Here is a 16,361-nt window from a genome sequence, read left to right on the forward strand (position 1 = left end):
CCACTCTAGTCGAGCGATGTCATTATCCTGAAGGAAGTCATTCACAATGGGGGCGGGAATTATTGTCCATGAAGATGAATGCATCGCCAATATGCTACCGATATGGTTGCACTATCGGTCGAAGGATGGCATTCACGTATCATACAGCTGTTACAGTGCCTTCCTTGACCACGAGCAGCGTATGTTGGCTCCACATAATACCATCCCAAAACAGCAGGGAACCTCCACCTTGCTGCACTCACTGGACAGTGTGTCTAAGGCATTGAGCCTGACTGGATTGCCTCCAAACACATCTCCAACGATTGTCTGGTTGAAGGCATATGCGACACTCATCGGTGAAGAGAACGTGATGCCAATCCTGAGCAGTCCATTCAGCATGTTGTTGTGCCCATCTGTACCACGCTGCATGGTATCGTGGTTGCAAAGATGGACCTCGCCGGATGTCGGGAGCGAAGTTGCGCATCATGCAACCTATTGTGCACAGTTTGAGTTGTAACATGACATCCTGTGGCTGCACGAAAAGTGTTATTCAACATGGTGGTGTTGCTTTCATGGTTCCTCTGAGCCATAATCTGTATGTAGTGGTCATCCACTGCAGTAGTAGCCCTTGGGTGGCCTGAGCGGGGCATGTCATCAACATTTCCTGTCTCTCTGTATCTCCTCCATGTCTGAACAACATCGCTGTGGTTCACTCCGAGATGCCTGGACATATCCCTTGTTGAGAGCCCTTTCTGGCAAAAAGTAACAATGCAGACACGATCAAACCGCAGTGTTGACTGTCTAGGCGAGGTTGAACTACAGACAACACGAGCCGTGTACCTTCTTCCCCATGTGGTTCTAGGCGCTTCAGTTTGGAACCGCGCGACCGCTACGGTCGCAGGTTCGAATCCTGCCTCAGGCATGGATGTGTGTGACGTCCTTAGGTTAGTTAGGTTTAATTAGTTCTAAGTTCTAGGGGACTGATGACATCAGAAGTTAAGTCCCATAGTGCTCAAAGCCATTTGAACCATTTTTTTTACCTTCTTCCTGGTGGAATGACTGGAACTGATCGGCTGTCGGACGTCCTCCATCTAATAGGAGCTGCTCATGCATGATTGTTTACATCTTTGCATGGGTTTAGTGACATCTCTGAACAGTCAAAGGCTCTGTGTCTGTGATACAATATCCACGGTCAACATCTATCTTCAGGAGTTCTGGGAACCGGGGTGATGCAAAACTTTTTTGGATGTGTCTATGTTGGTTCACTCATCTAAGGTTAGCTCCTGAATATGAGGTTCAGACTGGGGCACTGACCTTCTCCAACCCCTCTATAGCTGACGTTGCCCAAATTGTAGAATCGCATGAGCTTATGGCAGCAAGGGACATCCTTTCTGATAACTGGCAGGAGGCTCAATTGCGTGTGCAGGGTAAACCATCCCCTGTACCCCGTACCCTGTGGGATATCCTATGTGGCCTAAACTTGCACGAAGTCACTCCTGCCAGCAACATTTTTCAGGTGCTTGGCATCATTCTCTTTTCACTCATTGAACAAGCCAGTGGTCCTCCCACAAGTGTCATTAGTTGCATGTTCACTGAAATCACAAGCATGTAGAGGCATGTGTGGGATATGCCAGTGGATAGGTCATTTGGCAACTGTTTGTGATGTTGGATGGGCTATGAGTTGGCTATGAGCCAGTATTTTCACTGGACACTGGGACCGCCTCTGTGCGCATCATCCAGTCATATTTTTGTGACATTGATAATAGATGACTGGCTAGTCAAATTTTGGTAGATATGGGAGTGATGATCAGCTTAATTAATTTAAATGTGTATAGGCTCTTTGGATGCCCAGAGTTGCAACAGACACTCTGTCAAGTTTTGTCTTATAGCAAATAGTACATTTCAAAAATGTGGGTGCAATTCTCAACTTCTGCATGTTATAAGAAAGTGGGACACAACTTATCTTGTTTGTGGTCAAAATGTCTTTGGATTCAAAGCGTCTTCTGTTTTTGACTTCTGTATAATTGATGAAGTGCATTTAGTGTCTCAATTTGCTCATTTTTTTGGCCAAGCAGAGAAATTTGAGGCACATGTTTCCCTTGAGCTGCTGGCATGTCCAAATTTTGCTGTACCTGCCTCATTACCTTCACCATGCATGATAAGGTAAAGAAAGTTGCAGCAGTGACAGAACCAGGGCATTGTTCCACCTGTTTTGCCAAGTCAGTGGGCAATCCCTTTGGTGGTGATTCCGAAGCCTGATGGCACTGTGCTTTTGTCATGTATATCATTCTCCCATTCGTTTGCAAGTAGATAGCTGCTTCTCTGTTTGCAGATCTCCATTTGGCATTGAGTCATGAAAAAGAAGTAAGCAGAAGTTATTTATCTTTTTTTAAATGAAATCATTTCTGGGTTTGGCTGCTGAAACATTATTTATCTGTTTATTTTTATTTGAATTCTGTGATTATGGACCTTATTAGCTGCAGAGCAACGTGATAAGCAAAGTTACAATAAAAATGGGATACATGTATAACATGCACTAATTTACAAACAGTTTCAGTAATAATAATAATAATAATAATAATAATTGTGAATAAGCCCATTAGGACTGTGCAAAGTACTAAGAGGTAAGCATCTGACATAGATATAAGCATTTGCCTTCCTCTCTTCGGACCATGTTGTCCCAGTCTTCTTCTTTAGTTTTCCCTTCTGTCAACTCGCCATTTGTGAATTTTTGACCTGAAGATTTCACAGTTATGAACATCATCTGGAGTAATATTTGCCAATTTCAGACCAGTTTTGATCTTGCCAACCAATTTAATCATGTCCATTTTTTCAGCTTTGTTCCTATCGTCAAAAAAATCAATTATTTGTTTTGTAAGTCTGTCTGCATTCACTCTTTTAATGTGATCACACACTTTTAATTGCATTTTCTAATGTCATTATATTTATTTGTGTATTCTTTGTCTTCCTAACTGCTTCTGAGATGTCATTGTTTGTCTGAGGTTTAGGCTTAGAATTTTTCCTACAATTTTGCATTCCTTTTTCTCAATGTTTTCAATGTCTTTCTTCCTGTTCAAAATAAGTGCTTCTGATCCACAGAGACATTCTGGTTTACACTATGGGTCAAAAGTTTTCAGTCACCTATCAAACTATGTATCTGTGGTTAAAACAATGATTTCATTTCGAATATTCGATTATATCTCCATTCTCATACTAAGACAAGTACAGTAAAACTCCCAGTAACGGACATTTCCCAATAGTGGACTCCTCTCAATAGGAGACATTTCAAAATCCTCTGCAAAATAACATTATTTCTTATGATAAAATTCTTCTGAACAGTGGCATTCTCTATAATAGGAATGGACACTGAAATGTATCCCCCAACAACAATTAAAACTTCCAAATACAAGACAGTTTGGAAGAAAAAGACAGCTTTAAAGGAAACAGTGGCAATAATTAAAATGCATTTGAACATATTGTAAGTTAAAATGCGTACTGTTTGTGTCTTCAAATGAGAGAAGTTATGTACGGCATGGAGTCTATACAAAGGAGAAGATTTATGTAGAGAAACAGCCATGTGGTTTCCTGGTGGAAAAACACAGATCAGTGACATTTTAAGTAACAAAAAGGACATTCTGAATTCATTGACTGGAAATGATAACCTTACCACTTTTCCTCATACACCAGGCTCAAAAGTTGACAGTCTGACTTTTGAATGGTTCTACCATGCTTGTAGCAATAATTTGCCTTTTAGTGGACTGCTGGTCCACGAGAAAGCACTCACAATCGCCAAAGATTTAGGATTTTATGATTTTAAAGCATTTGTAGGCTGGCTTGACACATCTCATTTCTAAATTGTGTGGTGAATCCAGCTCAGTGGATGCCAGATTGGCAAAAGAGGATAACAGGAATTTGAAAGGGTTATGAAGAAAGAAACATTATTAACTGAGATGAGACTGGTGGTTTTCTTCTAAATTCTTCCCAGTGAGACAATGGCCTGATCAGGAGGCAAAATTTCAAAAGAATGGCTCACTATTGTATTGTGTGTTAATACAATTGGTGAATTTCTTAAAAAGCCTTTGATTATTGTTAAGGCTGTGAAGCGTAGATGCTTCAAAGGTATTGTCTTGAGTAAACTGAACATGGAGTGGTATGCAAATAAATGCTCTTCAATAATGAGGGCAATAAGGACTGAGTGGTTGTTGGAGTTTGATAGAAGAATGGAAAGACAAAGGAGGAAAGTGATGCCACTTTCCATTGCTGCCAAACTCAACTTCACATCGTCAATCACTGGATCAGAGGTTTATTCAAAATTTCAAAGTGTTTCACAGCCAAAAAGTGTTGAGGGAGATTTTGTCTCTAATGGACTATGCTGAATCTGGATATGAACTTCGAAAATCTATAAGAGTGTTGGATGCAATTCTGTGGATTTCTTCAGCCTTAAAACATGTATCATTGACTACAATCAGGAACTGCTTCAAGAAGGCAAGGTTCATTTTTAACGACCGTGCTTCAGTGATGACAAAGAAAACACTCACAAGATATATGAGCATGAACATCAGACTTTAGAAGAGGAATTTTTTGTTGGATCCGAAGAATGCGTCATTATTGATGATGCACTGTTCACAGAAAGTAAATCAACTGGCATAAATGAACTCATACAAGAGCTGCATCAAGAAGGATGTGCTGACAACAGGATGAAGATGACATAACTGAACTGGATTTTACTCCCCTTTCAAATACACAGACTGTTGAAGAAGTAAGGAAATTGAAACACTTTTAGTGAAAAGTGATGATGAGAGATCCAGTTTAGTATTAGCAGTTGAAACACATATTAAGAAAGCAATTATAAATGACACTCTGGTTCAGAAAAAATACATGATTATTTCAAACCAATATTGCAAAAAATGTTCAAATGTGTGTGAGTTCCTAAGCGACCAAACTGCCGAGGTCATTGGTCCCTAGACTTACACACTACTTAAACTAACTTATGCTAAGAATAACACACACACCCATGCCTGAGAGAGGACTCGAACCTCTGACAGGAGGGGCTGTGCAATCCATGACATGGCGCCTCAAACAGCGTGACCAACCTCGCAGAATGCATGAAAGACATTTCTTAATGTAGTACTGTACTTAAAGATAAATTTTCACTAATTTACTTAATACAGTATACAGCAGTACAGTATCTTTCTCTCCACAGCACATTGTATGTACTATATTGTATACTGTCTATTTATCCATTCCTGAATAAAGAACACTTCTTAAAAACAGACACTTTTATTTTCCCCATAGATGTCCATTACTCAGATGCTTTACTGTATAAACAAATAAAGTGCCTCTGTTGTGTATTTGAATGGTTGTTTGCATTGAGGGGTGCTGATGAGTATCCACAATGACAGTGGCATACTGGCTACAGAGCAAGATTCCCATGATCTAGGAGAAACTGAGTAACATCATAAGGTAAAGATAAGTTCATATGTAGGGTAAACATTGGATGACTTGTACAGCACCTGTAATATGCAAGGAAGTAAATAGTATGTGAGCAGCCCCAATATCTGTCTCAACAGTGCAATGCTGTCTTCTTGAACAAGGTCTGAAGGAGTGCATAGAGGCCAAAAAAAGCCTTTATTAAGCAAACAAAATAAGGTTAAAATATTCCAATGGGCACAAAAAAATAAAAACTGGAGCAAACACCAATTGTCCAAGATGATATTCAAGGTCAAATCTGAGAATGAAATATTTAAAAGCCATTGTCAAATGTATGTTTGTAAAATTCGTGGAGAACACATGAAGAGTCAGTGTGTGAAGCCAAAAGTGAAACATGGTGGAGGGTCGGTCACGGTGTGGGGGTGTTTCGTAGCTGATAAAGTTGGTGATCTAGTGAGAATTTCTGGGGCATTAAAGAATGAAGGATATCATTGTGCAGAAGGTATGTCAATAGAAAAGAGAAAAGTAGGGAACTGATGAATATGATTTGGCCGAGTCTGTCACCTGACTTACATCCCATTGAACTCTTATGGAATCAATTTGACAAGGTGGCCAGAAAACTGAGGTCGTCTGATGTTGAAGGGCTATGGAATAATTTAGACATGTGTTGGACTGCAATATATGCAAAAACGAGTACAAATTCTTATCTACAGAATGCCAAGAATTTGTGCAGCTGTTATGAGGGCAAAGGGTGGATACTCTGAAGAGGCTAAAATCTAAAACATATTGTATTGCACTTAATGATGTTGTTATTATTGTGGTTTTCAGTCCTGAGACTGGTTTGATGCAGCTCTCCATGCTACTCTATCCTGTGCAAGCTTCTTCATCTCCCAGTACCTACTGCAACCTACATCCTTCTGAATCTGCTTAGTGTATTCATCTCTTGGTCTCCCTCTATGATTTTTGCCCTCCTCGCTGCCCTCCAGTACTAAATTGGTGATCCCTTGATGCCTCAGAACATGTCCTACCAACCGATCCCTTCTTCTAGTCAAGTTGTGCCACAAACTCCTTTTCTCCCCAATTCTATACAATACCTCCCCATTAGTTATGTGATCTACCCATCTAATCTTCAGCATTCTTCTGTAGCACCACATTTCAAAAGCTTCTATTCTCTTCTTGTCTAAACTATTTATTGACCATGTTTCACTTCCATATATGGCTACACTCCATACAAATACTTTCAGAAACGACTTCCTGACACTTAAATCTATACTCGATGTTAACAAATTTCTCTTCTTCAGAAACGCTTTTCTTGCCATTGCCAGTATACATTTTATATCCTCTCTACTTTGACCATCATCAATTATTTTGCTCCCCAAATAGCAAAACTCCTTTACTACTGTAAGTGTCTCATTTCCTAATCTAATTCCCTCAGCATCACCCGACTTAATTTGACTACATTCCATTATCCTCGTATTGCTTTTGTTGATGTTCATCTTATACCCTTCTTTCAAGACACTGTCCATTCCATTCAACTGCTCTTCCAAGTCCTTAATGATAGAGATGAAATACTTACTTTGTTGGTCTATTTGGTTTGTATGATGTGTTTGTACATTGAAATGAAGTATATAGTTTTCATCATGGGTGAACGAAAACTTTTCACCAATAATGTAATTACTGTGTTGTAATGCCTTAGTTTTGTGAGCTTAGGGATACATTTCTTGTTGTAGATATTTTGGTTAAGTCGGTATGCAGTTCCTATCTTTTGGTATCTAATTTAATTTGTTTTGGTTCCATGAGATATTTAAAGTGTGGAACTCATTTAATTCTGTCTTTTTTTGTCTCCATAAATGTTTGTGCTTCTTTGTTGCAGGTCATGTAATCTGTCTGAAGAATTGAATCTGATTTTGGGCTGATGAGAGGTTGCAAGATAATAGTGCTAAATCACCTGCAAATGCTAGGTAATCTGTAGATTACTTGTCTCTGCTTAAATTGACTGGCTGATCAATTTTGAGGATTCATTTCTGTTTGTGCCATTCTAGGATCACTTTCTCAAGGAAATTCTGATAAGGGATAGAGACAGTCCATCTCCTTGTCTTGCCAAACTTTTGATTTTGAAAGGATCTGAGAGTTCCTCCACAAAATTAACCTCAGACTTTTTATTTGTCAGTGTTTGTTGTATGATTGTGAAGGTTTCCAGGTCTAGACCTTTTGTTTCTAATATTCCGAATTTTCATGGTCACCTGAGTCATACGCTTTCTTGAAATCAACAGATGTGCCGACTGGGTTTGCTACAAATTATCCAGTGTCTGAGGATTAGGTTTACGTTCAAATCTGCTCTGGACATGAATGGCCTAGTCTCTGTCAAGAAGATAATGAGATACAATTTTGTATGCAACTGATTTGAGTGAGATTCCCCTGTAGTAATTTACATTGTACTATCTCCCTTCAAGAGTTATGAATTAGGATCAGTGTCTTCAGGGTCTTGTGGTGGAACCTTTGGTTTGGTTTTGAGTAGTTAAGTAGTTCTTTGAAATATCTAGAAAGTTCTCTGCAGTTTTCTTGATTGTTTAGAACTATTTGTCCATTTTCTTTCCTGAAGCAGAGATTTTGTGGTTGATTTCCTGTGATTGAAGTTCTTATAGAAATTGCATGTGTCATTTCTTTCAAAGTCTTTCTTCATTTCAAGAAGTTGATCGTTTATATTTTCTTTCGGGCTTTCTGTTTAATTTGAAAGTATCTTTCCAAACCATCAGGAATGTTTTGAAGTTGTCTTCTGTCTTATTGCTGTTTCAACTGTTGTATGCATCCTGCTGAGACTGAATTGTGTACTCACATTCTTCTTTCAACCAAGGGTACATTTTCCTTTTTTGCAGAGAAATTAGTGTTTGTGCAGCTTTGATCAATTTACTTTTGAGTTGTTGCCAGTGTCTTGACTTCTTTTTCTCTAGTTCTTCCATGAGAGATTGTTGGAACCTGTTAGTTTCAAATTTGACGATTGTGTCTCCTTTTTTAAGAACCTCTGAGGTTTTAAATGTAATTTTATGCTCATCAGGTAATGGTCTGAGTCTATGTTTGCACCCTTTCTCATTTGGACCTTCATAACTTCTCTGTAGTTTGAATAAGAGATTGCTAATGGTCAATTTTGAATTCATCAATGAGCGAGTTCAGTGATCTCACCGTCATCTGTTTTGATCATTTCTTTTTGAAGTGTATTGATATAATTTTTTGGCTGAATACCCTGCAGAGCTCAACTAATCTTCATGCAATGTGGTTTGTTCACTTATATGCTGGGAAATTTCCAGTTGTTTCTCTGTACTTTCTTCCTTTGCCTAGTTGTGCATAGAGATTGCCTGTAGGGTTTTGAGATGGTTTTGTTGAAATTTAGATGCTATTTCTTCTAGTGTTTCCCATGACGTCCCTACCTTTTAGCAGTTCGTTTTATTTTCAGTGTTGATCGGCATGTTTGCATTGGTTAGTGTGTAGTTTCATTTGCACACTTCAAGGTGACTGTCATTAGTCTGCTGTTTACAGGTTTCACATTTGTTGTGGAGGTATGTCTCTTGTGAAGGAAAAGCAACCCCTAAAAGTGGTGTGTTTTTTAAATATTTGTTTATCCACTTTACTTCTGAAAAGTCTTTAGTTCCCAAAATCCACTGCATTCTCATTGGCCAGTTTTGTGTCTTGGAGTGCCAGTATTCAAATTTTTTGTGCATTTTATGGTTTGCTCTAGTTCGTGCAACTTTCCTGTTCATAACAGACTATTTACATTTAGGGTGCCAAAAAAGGGTTTCCTCGTTTGGGTGAAGTTGGCCAGAGGACTGCAATCCCCTCTGTTTGCAAGACAGCCCAGATGCCTCAGAATCTGATAACTGAGTTGTACTGTTCTTGACAGCAGTGGATTGGTTACCACCTGCCACACCTCACAGTACTTAATTATTTCAAGTGTTGCATCAAAGCTCATTTTTTTATGATTGGAATGCTAATTCCAGGACAAGAATTCCAGCTGCATCTCTGCTAATCAGATGCAGACCACTTTCCCGCTTGTTACAAGTCAGACACAAAGTGGATTTTGCACCACGTAAAAATAACAACTATTATTATTATTATTATTATTATTAGACATACAACAAGTGATGCTGGAATGTAATCCTAGATGGAAGTACACTGCAAACATAAAAAATTCTGCATACTGAATGAAAAGCAGAATTTCAATACTAATAATAATCCACCAAAGCTGGTTTTTCTTTCCCTTTTTATCTTATTTACTGTTACTAGTTTTGTGTGATGGCTTATTCTCAAGAGACACCTAGTTATAAACTCAAGAATTTATTTGAATTTATTCACCTTCGAACATTTTACTTGTTACTGGTGTAATTATTTACATATAAAGCTATGATACATAAAGTACATAAAAGTATGTGGCAACCATTGACTGTCAGTAACTGCCACCTGCAGAGAAAATTGTCTTTGGACTGTGTTTATGGGACTGCATGTGCTTTTGACTCGGGGGGGGGGGGGGGGGGAATGTTTTTCCTGTGTCTGGTGTAATTACATGAACCATAATAAAAGTGGCCGATTGTAATTCTGCTTGAATAATTGGAAAAACTGATTGGAAAGAACAGTTGGAAAAATGTTGAAGGTAATTTATCAGTCTGTGCATAGCCTTGGTTGAACATTGACTGATGCCAATATCAACAGACCTTTACTATTATTACATTCAAGGTCAATAAAGATAATTTGGATTATGTACTGCTGCTTCCAGTAGTGTGTAGTACCAAATAATCACAGCAATCATTGAAATTGTCGATCTGTCACAAGAAGCACATTTTAATATAATTAAACCACGTTCAATAGGTACCAATCAAGTCCGAGTCATTACCTTCACATTAATTCCATTGTGTTTAGTCTTGATTGTGACAATGCTGATGCAGGAATGCTCCTCCAGAATATCGTGTAAATTATTCCTGTCTTCACTGAACTTCTCGATGCAGGATCTTGGCAGCAAGTGCAATGATGAACAGATAGGGGTTGATCTTATAAGCGTACGAATAGATATTCCGTTTCCAATAACTTGTTATAATACTTTTAATGAACAGTTAAAATAAACGTTCTTAACAATGCTGGTACAACGAATCCAAGCATACATCTGTACACTACTACTTCCCAAATAAAAGGGTGAAGATATACGAGTTACCAAAGTGAAGAGAGTATTTCTTACTTTGTTTCACACATCAAAACATTACCCCTGCCACAAAACAGCTCATTAATTTACCTTTGGCAGTGTCTACAACTCTCTTAGTTTACATATAAGAAAACAAATGAATGGAAAAATAATATGATTCAATACAATGAGACAGGTGAAATACTCTCAGACTTCAAGAAGAATACAATAATTCCAGTCCCAAAAAAAGCAGGCGTTGACAGATATGAAAATTATAAAACTATCAGTTTAATAAGCCATGGTTGCAAAACACTAACACACATGGAAAAACTGTTAGAAGCTGACCTTGTGGAAGATCATTTTGGATTCTGTAGAAATATTGAAACACATGAGGCAATACTGACCCTACTACTTATCTTAGATGATAGGTTAAAGAAAGGCAAACCTAAGTTTCAAGCATTTATAGAATTAGAGAAAACTTTTGACAATGTTGACTGGAATATTCTCTTTCAAATTCTGAAGGTGGCAGGCATAAAATACATGGAGCGAAAGGCTGTGCACAATTTGTACAGAAACTAGAAGGCTGTTATAAGAGTCGAGGGGCACGAAAGGGAAGCAGTGGTTGAGAAGGAGGTGAGACAGGGTTGCAGCCTATCCTCAACGTTATTCAATCTGTGTATTGAGCAAGCAGTAAAGGAAACAAAAGAAAAATGTGAAGTAGGAATTAAAATCTATGGAGAAGAAATAAAATCTTTGAGGTTTACCAATGACATTGTAATCCTGTCAGAGACAGCAAAGGACCTGGAAGAGCAGCTGAGCAGAATAGACAGTGTCTTGAAAGGAGCATATAACATGAACATCAACAAAAGCAAAACAAGGATAATGGAACATAGTCGAATTAAGTCAGGTGGTACTGAGGGAATTAGATTACGAAACATGACACTTAAAGAAGTAGATGAGTTTTGCTACTTGGGCAGCAAAATAACTGAAGATGGACAAAGTAGACAGCATGTAGACTGGCAATCTAAATGTTTCTGAAGAAGACGCGTTTGTTAACGTTGAATATAGATTTAAGTGTAGGGAAGACTTATATGAAAATATTTGTGTGGAGGGTGTCTGTGTCTGGCAGTAGAACATGGGTGATAAACAGTTTAGATACGGAGAGAATAGAAGCTCTTGAAATATGGTGCTATAGAAGAATGCTGAAGATTAGATGGGTAGATCACATAACTAATGAGGAGGTAGTGAATAGAACTGGGGAGAAGAGGAATCTGTCGCACAACTTGACTAGACAAATGTGTCCTACCGACATGACATTCGTCTGATCGGTAGGTAGGACACATTCTGAGGCATCAAGGGATCACCAATTTAGTGCTGGAGGGTAAAAATCGTAGAGTGAGACCAAGAGATGGATACACTAAGCGGATTCAGAGGGATGTAGGTTGCAGTACTTATTCGGAGGTGAAGAGGCTAGCACAGGATAGAGTAGAGTAGAATAGAAAGCTGCATCAAACCAGTCTCTGGACGACAACAACAACAACAACAGGGGCGCTTTACCAGCAGAACTGCTGGCAGTGCGGTAGGGAAAGCCGGCTCGCCATTGGTGTTTCCTGGGCAACGGTGTCACGTCCCGCTCCGGTCAGCCAAACATCAAAGGTCGCAACTTAGGGTATTTTAAACGCACTATAGTGTGAACGCGCGACGAAGTCATCCTGATTGGCTGACTAAAGTCACGTCTCCTGTGCTCGCTGTAGTTAGCTGACTAAATCACGGGTCCTGTACCGGTACGCTGATTGGCTGACAGTAGCAAATTCAGCTGCCGCCATCTTATGCTCGTTTTACACGGGACGTGCGACGCGAACAAGAAAGTCGCCATCTACTGCAACGCTCCACACAACAGGTGGCCCAACCAAGAAAAAGCGTTTACGCGGTGCATGCCTGTCTAATCGTCAGCTCTAAGTGTCTACAGTTTTTGTTGTCAACTCCCAGCAAGTGAACCGACGGCCTAAATTTACTTCTCGTGATTATCAAGTATTTTATGTCGTTTTGTTATTATTACTATATTTAATTTATTTTAGGACACCGTTTTTAGTTGTTTTCGTGCAGTTTACGTGAAACTTAAGTCACTTACATGTGTAAATGACCTCACTTTTGATGCTGGGAATCATGGACAAACCAATACAAATGTTGCTTTTCTGTTGCCAATGTTAGTTCACTAGATTAACTCACGTTTTTCCTTTCGTGAGAAGACATTATGGCTGGTGTGAGAGTGCATTGGCGAATGAACAAGAACATATTTCTACGAGCGGTTCCAGAAAGATCCGGGTCACTGGTTTACATTTACTTCCCCATATAAGCGTCTTGTCGTTTAAATTCCAATGAATGCTTCCCACCCGTTAACTATTTATGAGATGGACGAACCAGAACATTTAGTTGAGCAGGAGACAATTCACGAAGAGCGTCGCGCTGTTTGTCATGTGTGTTCTCCACTTGATCTTTTGCGCAAGTGCGCAGCACTTAAATACGCGTGAGGATAGGATCGTACGCGTGAGTTTTGTGCAAGTGGCCCCGTCTACACGGCGGAACCGGTGCATGATGGGTAATCTTGCAAGCCTACACATCCCATGAAGAAAGGGCTTTAATTTCAATGTGTGTGTGTGTGTGTGTGTGTGTGAAGTTAATGCACCGTAGTTGGCGGATTTCGTATTCATACTAACGTGTTCCGAAAAGGGGCAGTTTGAACGACATAGCAAAGAAAAGATCTCTCCAAAACGCACCGTTTGTTGTGCTACAGTGGTAGGAAGTCCGATAACGGTGTATAAAATTTTTACCGTTTTGTTTTTCTCACGTTTCGTAAGCCTGTAGAAACCTTTATTATGGGTAAATAGAACGAACTTGAAGTATATGTATTATAAGAAAGAACAGATTGTATTACACTCATAGGAAAATTGGTGGTGTAGAATGTATGGCACTGGATCGCCAATGATCTATGTAAACGGATTAAGATCAGTGAGACTGAAATAAGCAACTGCTGACATTTAAAGGAAGATGTTGTATTAAAACTGTCGGGTAATTTTAGACGAACCAAGCTCGAACGGATACCAAAATGCACAAAATAAATGTTTTGATTAAATCACATACTGATGCTAGTTACTATGTTTCCTCCAAAATTGCCATGAAGCATATAACATAAAGTAACTTAGGCGTCAGTATTATATTTAATACTGAACCTACAACTATATGGTTGAATGCCTTAAAGAAATAACCATTTACAGAAGATTACAAAAGTTTGCTGTCAAAGTTACCAAATTACGGTTTTTGCAGTATTCGTAATTCTACTTGAAAGGGTGTCAACATCAGCAATTTACTGAAAATGCTCTTCTCTGAACAACTTACTTTCAAACTGCCGCTTTCTGTACTGATGAATTAGACGTGCGGGTGATAATGTTGTATAAGCAATGCGCTCATGAATAAGTGATGCTGTTCTTAAAAGACAGAGGCTCATTCTGGCAAGCGGTAACAAGTAATTTAAAAGAAATTATATGCTGCAATAGCACTTCAAATTTCGAAACCACAGCCAAACAATAATAATAGCAAAGACATACTTCTCACAACATGAACTGCGACAGAGAATTGTTAGAATAGTATCTTTGGTCTCCGTGAAAGAAATCATGAGACCGACATTGTTTTGTCCACTTTTTACGTAGAGCTATTCAATCGCCATCTATTGAGATTATCGGAAATTAAGTTCCAACAGACGGGATGAGGGGTGAATTGTGTAGCGTAAGTTTAAGGCTTAAAAAACGTTGGGACGTTCTTGTGGACGCATAAGTTTGTAATGCACATACGACTTAAGTCTGAATATTTGAAAAATGGTTTATTTTAATATCTCCTGAACTGAGTTTCATGTATTGCTATGATTTAGATTGCATGGAGTAATTGTGCGATATTGTACTTTTTGTCACATCAGCGGCTGTTTTAATGTATTGAATAAGTGCGGGATGACTTGTGTGGTAAACGGTGGATAACGAAACCTAACAACAAATGATGTACCTGTGTTCTAATGTCAATCTCTTAATGATATCACATTCGTTACCAGCAATGTTTACTAATAACTTATACTTTAATCCATTACGTGCCTCAGTTTTTGCGTGTGTGCAAAGTACACAAGAAAATTCGTAACCGACGGTAGCTACCCTTATTTGTACCCAGTTTTACTGCAATAGTTCGTTGTTATTGGGTTCTATCGTGTACAGTGATTTCATTGTATGTTTCGAAGTTTGTTTTTACTGGAGTCTTGTTGACGAGTGAAGAGACTACGCAGAGTGGGATGAAACAATATCTGTTTTTCATGCAGCCTGTAAGCATAACTTAAATGTCAAATATTTAGCTTATATGAAGAATTATATATATTAACTGCAGCATGTAGGCTACGGCATTTTCTCAGTATTCCACACCTAAATGAAGCTGACTAGTAGTACTGGTCAGTTAAATAACAGCCCAGTTGGTCCTGAATTTGTCTTAAATGAGAGATGTTGCAGTTATTGATTTGACATGTGAGTCATTGACATTGACATTTATACTAAAATGTAGACTTTCACGGCCGGAAATATCATGTCCATTATAATTATCCGGGCTGTTATGCCGTGGTCGGTTGATGAATTTCGTCTCAATTCCCAACGTTTCGCCTCCGACTGCAGGAGACATCTTCAGGGGGGTCCGTAGGTCGATGGAAGGTCCAACGCACACAACAATCTCAAGTAGCGAACCAGTTGGTGTATTGGACCTTCCATTGACCTACGGACCCCCTTGGAGATGTCTCCCGCAGTCGGAGACGAAACGTTGGGAATTGAGACAAAATTCATCAACCGACCACGGCATAACAGCCCGGATAATTATAATGGACATCGACATTTATGTAAGACATACAAATGCGTAAATACGTCTTGAGCTGAAAATTTGTGTATGTGACTTTCACTGAAATCTTTTATTTTACGAGATACTTGTTGCCATTAGAAGCAGTCTGCACATTTGTGAAATATTGTTTGAATCTCATAATGCATTTTCTAGAAGTTGTTATATGATGGAGATCGTGTTTATTGATAGATAAATTTGAATTATAACCACAGTGTGGACACTCAGTTTTTGATACCAGTTCTTAAGTTGCTGTTCTTTTGTTAAGCAATTACTCGACTTATTTCTGCAGTAAACTTCTTTTGAGTGTGTGTGACTGATGAAAGCCGCCAGCAATAACAGTCGACACATTTCACACTCGGAGGAATTTTATTAAAATGGGCACCATCCACAAAAAAGCTTTTACTCTTGTGTGCATTGATTCGTTCCACATCCCTGAAGGTTTCACATTGTGTTGATAAACCAATAATGATCTAGATTCATCATTAAAGCACTTTTTTCCCCTTATTCATCTTCATGTTAGTATATGACAACACCACCATTGGACTATTCTGTATGTTATTGTTGTTTTAAGGATTAAATTCAGTTCTTGTGAATTATCATCTTGCATTGTGTTCTTCCTTTTTCCAGCTATTGTGCAGACTGTGCTGGCTCTGTCAGAATTGCAGATAATGTAAAATTAAAATAAGTTTCCAAATGTGGCCATCCTTATATTAATGCCATAATGAGTTCTTTACAACAGTCGAGTCGCTTTATACCATTCACGAATAGTGCTCAGCGGTCACAACTACTTCCTGGACAAGGTATGAAAACTTATTCTTATTTCAGTAGTATTTGTAAGTTCAATTAGAGAAAAACAGTGTTGAAGTTATAC

The 16,361-nt window shown here is 38.7% G+C and overlaps 2 protein-coding genes across 2 annotated transcripts in view; one reads left to right on the forward strand and one right to left on the reverse strand.

The window, feature by feature from the left end:
- LOC124601772 (rhodanese domain-containing protein CG4456-like) overlaps positions 1–14,168 on the reverse strand; it is a 153,172-nt gene extending 139,004 nt beyond the window's left edge. Inside the window, exon 1 of the mRNA XM_047138018.1 lies at positions 13,970–14,168. Coding sequence (XP_046993974.1) covers positions 13,970–14,078 — 109 coding nt within the window. The 5' untranslated portion in view covers positions 14,079–14,168. The remainder of the gene's footprint in view (positions 1–13,969) is intronic.
- A 62-nt stretch (positions 14,169–14,230) lies between these two features.
- LOC124619895 (angiomotin-like 2a) overlaps positions 14,231–16,361 on the forward strand; it is a 133,539-nt gene continuing 131,408 nt past the window's right edge. The window contains exons 1-2 of the mRNA XM_047146531.1: positions 14,231–14,356; positions 16,118–16,290. Of these exons, the coding sequence (XP_047002487.1) occupies positions 16,212–16,290 (79 nt within the window). The 5' untranslated portion in view covers positions 14,231–14,356; positions 16,118–16,211. The remainder of the gene's footprint in view (positions 14,357–16,117; positions 16,291–16,361) is intronic.

Source organism: Schistocerca americana, chromosome 1, assembly GCF_021461395.2.
Source record: "Schistocerca americana isolate TAMUIC-IGC-003095 chromosome 1, iqSchAmer2.1, whole genome shotgun sequence".
Classification (NCBI taxonomy): domain Eukaryota; kingdom Metazoa; phylum Arthropoda; class Insecta; order Orthoptera; family Acrididae; genus Schistocerca; species Schistocerca americana.